The sequence below is a fragment of the Verruconis gallopava genome (assembly GCF_000836295.1).
Source record: "Verruconis gallopava strain CBS 43764 unplaced genomic scaffold supercont1.88, whole genome shotgun sequence".
Classification (NCBI taxonomy): domain Eukaryota; kingdom Fungi; phylum Ascomycota; class Dothideomycetes; order Venturiales; family Sympoventuriaceae; genus Verruconis; species Verruconis gallopava.
In genome coordinates, this window is record NW_015622224.1 from 19,469 (window position 1) to 26,269 (window position 6,801).

Sequence of the window (6,801 nt, forward strand, 5' to 3'; positions counted from 1 at the left end):
GACACAAACGCTCCACGCCTTACTCCAGATTGGGTAGGTCTTATAGAGAGTCGAATGCTGCACTCTGATTGAATTGCCTGCACCACATCGCGGTAGGTCTCAAGATCACCATTTCCAGCTGTGGTCTGGAGGATCCGAGTTACTGTGCTCGGGACCAGATCACCAACTGCAGCCAGTAGGTCACTTGACCACTGCTCATAGTCTAGTGCATGTGGTAGGCCAACTGCTTCAGCTTGAAGCATTGCCTCCTGCCACTTAGACACCCAAGATGTGATTGTCTTCGCTGTCACTGGTGTCCTGATAACAGCATTGTACGCCTCTCTCGCGCGTCGCTTTCGTAGAGCTGGGTCGCCTTGATAAACATCTTGCAACTTCTGAACTTGTGTACGGAGTGGGTCTTTTGCCTTTAAGTATAGTTTGGCTGTATCATCACATGTCTGTCGGATGACTTGAGCTGCTTCAATATATTCTCGCTCTTCAGCCTTGAACTTGGGCAAATCTTTGTGAGTGTAGACCTCAAGGTCGAACCTGAACTCTTCTCTCTCCTTGTTTGTAAGGTTTTATTGGACTCGATTGTATTCAGGCCGTTCAGTCTGGTCCTCCTCTGCCCTATCAACTACTGTAGTATAGGTGGCTGAGTATGCTGACTTGATTGGTTCCTCCGTATTAAGGGTTGGTATAGCTGGTGGATTGGATGAGTCTGGGTCTATGTACTTCTTCCATAATGTTGGTGCAACCATTCCTTCCAGCTGCTCGATCCACTTGTCCCAATCATCTTGAGTCTTCAGGATGACTAGTTGTTCTTTCACTTTGATGGTATTCGTTATATCTGCTATGGTTTGTATGAGGGTTGTCAAGAGTTTGTTCAGCTCGGATGATTGCCCAATTGCTACATAGGTTGAGTGTGGTATGATTGCTTCGAGTTTTCGCTTTTGCAAAGTATTGATGAGCTTAAGATCCGGCATCTTTGCTCAGGTCTGTACTTATATCTCGGTAGTTATCGTTATTGCTCTGGCGGTGTGCTGCTTGATTGATTATGCAGGTCTCAGTGTCTTCAACCTGCAGGTCGTGCATGCTGCTGCACCTTCTCGCTTCGTATAGCACTGTATTGGTCGCTAGCCGGGCTCATAACTGTCAATGTCCGTGCGGAGGATCACGGGAATGATGAATGATGCATAAGTCGGACCGTAAGGTTGTCTAGTTCATTCTATGGTGTCTAGACTAATGGATTGTATGATTGTTCTCTGGTCCCCTACCCCTGGCTCTCCTCTCTTATGTGGCCAGTGTTTCCACATGTCACGTGATATTGGCACGTGCATAGACTGACAGCGTGTCGGCCGATTACCAAGCGTCACGTGGTCCAAAATCCACCAACTTTGGCTGCTGAGATTTGTCCCCCTGTCGCACTGAGGGGCTAGCCTAAGCTAGGCAGTGCTGGAGATTGCTGGTGTGCAGCGCTCAGGGAAGCAAAAGGAAGTGAAAATATGATGTATATGAACGTATTTTTGTGAAAATGTGTTCTCATAGTGATTTTGTATGTTGTTGTATATTTTTGGTTTGTCTTTACAGAAAAGAGTCTTTTATGCGGGAGATCATGTGATATTCCTGCAACACCCCCCGATTCTGGGATTTGTCCCCCCTTTGAGATTTGTCCCCCCCGCTAGCTGTAATGTAATTTAAATCGCTATAAACGGCTTAGCGCATAATAACGCGCCGCGCTTCAGGGGCAACTTCATCAATGAATTGTATCTATAAAGATTCTTCAATTACCAGTAGCAACTATAGAAGATATTCCTGCCCCGCCAGACTCTATTTATAGCTCTTATGATGAAGCATACAACTCTCTCGAAAGTCATGGTATCCAAAACAGGTACAGCTTTGTACTTAAACAGAGTAAGCCTCACCACTCTGATATTAAAACATGATATTACTATTAATGCGACCGCTTTAGAGTCTATAAGTCAACAGCAAAGACTCTAAGTATAAGTACACGTGCAATAGGGTGTCCTTTTAAGCTGTTCATCTTTAAAGATACCTAAAACGATCAGTGGAAACTGGAAGTCCAAGTTAAGCAGCACAATCATTGTGAGGAACAGAGAGGGAATTGGCGCACGGGACAGCTGCACTGGGGCCGCGAGTCACATACCCTGTGGGACTGTAGCATTTAAGCTCTGTGTGAGTCACATGCTCTGTGGGACTGTGGCACTTAAGCTCTGTGGGAGCCATATATGCTCTATGGGACTGTAGTATTTAAGCTACGCACAGCATTCCTTTTAGTTTACTTCCTCAGTCGTCAGTCTTGACATAAATCTAAACCTATTGCTCCCCATCTTGATATCACGCTTACATCCACCCCTTACAATCATGCCCTATCTATTAACCCAATGGCTCATAATGTCTATTGTAAATGTATAGAAAAGCAAAAAGAAGTTATCAAGACTATGTCATAAGCTGGAGTTCGGCCAATGCAGATAATGGCAGCCCTTTGACAAGATGACCCGCATACCTTTGTCTCTGCCTCAGATGTTCGCTCAGAAAGAAAGGCCATCTAACAAAAGCACCTAGATAGAAGAAGCTCAATTGAAATAGTATTAGACGATTTATCATCATCAAATTGGGTTTTCTCTTTAACTAGGGACCCTGAGAATTATATACAACGCCTCTTTTTTATCTATTAAAAGTAGATCAAACTGCTATTAGAATCCATCCCTGACGTACGGAACACCCCATGCAAAGGAACAAGACACCCTTACCAGCCACGTCAAATTCTCTCCTTCAAGTTCACGAACATGAAACCACTAATGCACTGTTTTTCAGCTATATTTATTTATATCAGCAATATGCGATAGGAAAATTACCATAGTTTTGGATATTATTTTCGTTATCTTCTTCACAGCATGTTCTGCTGCTTAATCAAATCCCCCCTGCTCTATCGCCACCTTCATAATATATATAAAATAAAATGTCTTGATATAAAATTGCCAAATACAAGAGAATATTATTGCAAGCTTAGAAGCTATTTCTCCCACAAATTTAGCCATCCCGAGCTTGACCGGAGTTGCATGGAGTATTGTCGGTGATCGAAAATCTTGGCCAAAAATTCACATCCAACCACTTTGGGATTAGCCGTGCCGTCGTCTAATTGTACCCCTGGCCCTTAGCCATAATCTTTTTCCTAACCACGTGCTGGCATGGGTCTGGAGATTGATTATTGCAAGGCAATATATGTTGAGACCTCAGGCATTTCAGCAATACATGGATTGGCTAGCTTCAGATTCAGATAATTAATCAACACAACCTTGACCAATTCAGAGCACATCCCACCCTGCACTCAAGTGCGACATTAATGTTAGGAACGGTACGAAGTAGACACATACTAACTATATTACCTCGGCAACTTGAACAGGACGTAGCGCCACTCAACTCGGTTATTTTTCTCACATCACGTGCTGGAGCTCAGGGTTGTTAACTACGGTAAGCTAACTACAGAATTGGCAGTGCAGTGGTGCGGGGTAGGCATAATTCTAGCTCCTCCTAGAACAGACACACATTACACGAACACTTAACTAGTTATACGCCTATCAAGAACTCTTCAAAAGTATCAACCCGTATCTGAAAAAAGGCTTTGCTAACTGATTCTCAGAAATGTGTCACTGGGAGATAGAAATCTGCACTGAATGCAACGCAGAGATCGGTCGCCAATGCAAAATTCCTTGTCCTAACATACAACACGCGGCCTATACTAACGGTTCAACTGTAAGTGTTATCCGGACAAAGTATGGGCCATATAGCCTTGTAACACCTCTGGACACATAATATCTTTCTACAATACAACCGACGCGGAGGAGGTAATAAGAGTGGAAGGCGGACAGCGCACAGCGGTGCGCGGATTGGGATATATCGGCACTTTGCCATTAGTATGATCAATAAAGAAAGGCGGCTCATACCCATAGCCCACTTTGTCATGGATATGTCGGAGTTGTTGGTTGACCTGCATCTGTAAAGGTTTGCCCTCATATCGAGCTGTCTCCTTACTTTTAGAGAGTCTGACCGTGACAACCGGGAGGTCATTCTCGCCTTCCTTATGTGCAGTGTTCAGATTATAATTATCATTAGATAGATCGAATATAAAGAATGTAACAGCCCCCCATATCTCTTTCGCCATGAATTTGTATTCGTTCGCCGTGAAGGTGCAACCTGTTGAACCCAAAACCTTCTGCTGAGAAATGAGCGAAAGCGCCACTCCAATTACTTCAGAATCAGGCTTTGACCAATGAGGGCTAGAGTCTTGGAGTATGATGAAAATACGTGTGGGTACATTGCTCGTATCCATTTTGGCTTGCATAACTGGGGATAGGATTTGATGATACAATAACTACGATATATTAGTGAGAATATAAGTACAGAGAAGAATTAGACCTACCTCTTCTTGCCCGTTTGCAAATTTCAAGTTCAAGAATTGATTTATCCTTGGTGGGGAAACTCGTGATGAGATTCCATTCAGCAGGTGGTCTAAACGTGGAATGGCGTCAACGTAGTGATGTAAGGAAATCTCAACTGTAGTGTATACACATTAAAGACACGCAGTATCGATCTGTGTTCAAGTAGCACAATGTCTTTGCAAGCTGAGAGATAGAGCGGCAGGCCATGAGGTGGTTTGTCACACGCGTTCAGGAACCACAAACAACGGACAGATTTCTGTTTATGCGGGTTCCATAAACTTTTATTGAAGACACATGAGTCGCTTAGCATAATATAACGTAAGCGCGCAATTGCCTATTTAGCATGATTTCACTGGTCAGTTAGCACAGCCACAGACTAAATCGTGAGGCCTAAGGCGCTAAGGCTTCGTATTGAACGAATCGACTTGAATCACATTAATCTGGTCAACATCGGTCCGCCGATACAAGTAGCCGAAACAACATCTGTAGCAAGTTAGATTCTGAAAGGGTGTTCAGGACATCTATATTGTGATAAAAACATCCATACGAAGACGTATCCACATACATGGTAAATGCACGTGACGGATATTCTTTTATTAACATGGTTCACCGAGTCGGCATACCCCCCTAAGTTTAGCAGGGGTCCCGCTAGAATTTAGGCGGCTTTCACTAAATTTTAAGGCCCAAGGCACTAAGGTAACGACTTGGTGGTGAACCACGTTATCAAGTTACGCTCAGGCACCCTGCAGGGCACCAGTCCCTGGTGCCTGCAGCTCAACCCAATCAAGCATTCCTGCTTCGACAATCTCAAGTTTCAAATTTTCTTTATCCAGTTTTCCGCATCTCTTCAAGTGCTTGACTTGACTTCAACTGCGGTATAGCAATGCCTTACAATAAAGGAACCGTGAACAGCTAAAAATAGATAGGCCCACAAGTTGGCCCTCTGTCAGGGTCAAGCGCAATCCCACCTGTGTCCTCACGCCTGCATGTCTTCTCGCTCGTTTCTCCCGAACAGCACTATAACTACCATAAGCTAACATGGACAGAGCCAGCCAGGTCCTGGCGCAAGAGTTACCTCCTGGCGTGCGCGATACATACCGTGCCCGAGCAGAATATGGCGAAGTCCCTTATACGACCCTCTATTATCGTGCACACGGCCAATGCCCGAAAGCGGTTAAGAACCAGAGCCAACAATATCTCAACCTATATGAAGAGAAAGCTGTTATAAATTTTATATTGTAACTTGGCAAATTTGGACAACGCGTACGAATAAAGCATATTCCTTCGTTAGCCTTTAGCATCGCCTGCCAGTGTCCCATGAATAAACTGCAGAAGCCTCCAGGCAAAAACTGGGCTCAGGCTTTTGAGAAATGTCATCCAGAAGTCAAGGCCAGAAGAATGAGGACACTGGACTGGGACCGGTATGATATCTATAATAAGGTCGTCCACTGGTTCAAGGTGATTAGCACTGTACTTTAAGACCCAGCTGTAATACCTGAGAATGTCTACAATATGGATGAAACTGGCGTTATACTTAGTATGCCAGGAAGCGTGAAAGTTCTCATCGGTAAGGACGACTTGCGAGGCCACAGAGCCGTACGTGCAACGCGCACAGTTGTTACTGCCGTGGAATGTATAAGCGCAGATGGTAGGTATCTAGATCCAATGATCATCTGGCCAGCATCTACTCATCGGGGAAACTGGACAACGTATCCTATGCCAGGATGGCACTATGCGTACTCCGAATCTGGATATACTGACTCCTATATCAGCTTGGAGTGGCTTAAACAAGTCTTTGATCCTCAGACCCGGCTACAAGCGAATGGAAAACCAAGAGTCCTTGCCTGCGATGGCTTTGGATCGCACGAAACTCTGGAGATCCTTCAGTTCTGTTTTAAAAACAATATTTCCCTGTGTCGTCTACCTTCTCATACATCTCATAAACTGCAGCCTTGTGATGTCGCTGTGTTTTCCCCTTTAAAAGCAGTATATCGAGATGAAGTTGAGCGGCTCGAGCGAGGAGGTGTCGGTACGATCAGCAAGCAGCACTTTATGTATCTTTATGGCCCTGCGAGAGAGAGAGCTTTCACTAGAAGAAATATCCTTGTGGGATAGAGAGCCAGCGGTTTGTATCCCTTCAATCCGGACAGAGTGCTTACGGAAATTCCTAAGCCAGTCCCTAAGCTTCCTGCTCCAACCCTGGAGCCCTGTAAAATTGACCCCAAACCTCAATGTGAAGTACTCTAAACGCCAGTAACAACCAAAGCTCTTATATCGCTGCATAATCTGATCAAACAGGATGCATGTGCTGAAGACAAGAGCAAACAGCGCCTACAAAGGCATTTGCAGAAGTTTGAGA

General features: G+C 44.6%; 2 protein-coding genes across 2 annotated transcripts; both read right to left on the reverse strand.

Annotated features, from left to right (window-relative positions):
- Positions 1 to 560: 560 nt before the first annotated feature.
- Positions 561 to 965, reverse strand: PV09_09596 (uncharacterized protein; the record flags this gene model as incomplete). Its single annotated transcript, XM_016363683.1, has 1 exon — positions 561 to 965. One exon carries the CDS (start codon positions 963 to 965, stop codon positions 561 to 563), a length of 405 nt encoding a protein of 134 aa, XP_016208490.1.
- A 2,602-nt stretch (positions 966 to 3,567) lies between these two features.
- On the reverse strand, positions 3,568 to 4,734 carry PV09_09597 (uncharacterized protein). The gene is made up of 2 exons (XM_016363684.1): positions 4,424 to 4,734; positions 3,568 to 4,375 (listed from the first exon to the last, which is right to left on the reverse strand). The coding sequence occupies exon 2, from the start codon at positions 4,343 to 4,345 to the stop codon at positions 3,824 to 3,826; it is 522 nt and encodes a 173-aa protein (XP_016208491.1). The 5' UTR covers positions 4,346 to 4,375; positions 4,424 to 4,734; the 3' UTR covers positions 3,568 to 3,823.
- Between the last annotated feature and the right edge of the window lie 2,067 nt (positions 4,735 to 6,801).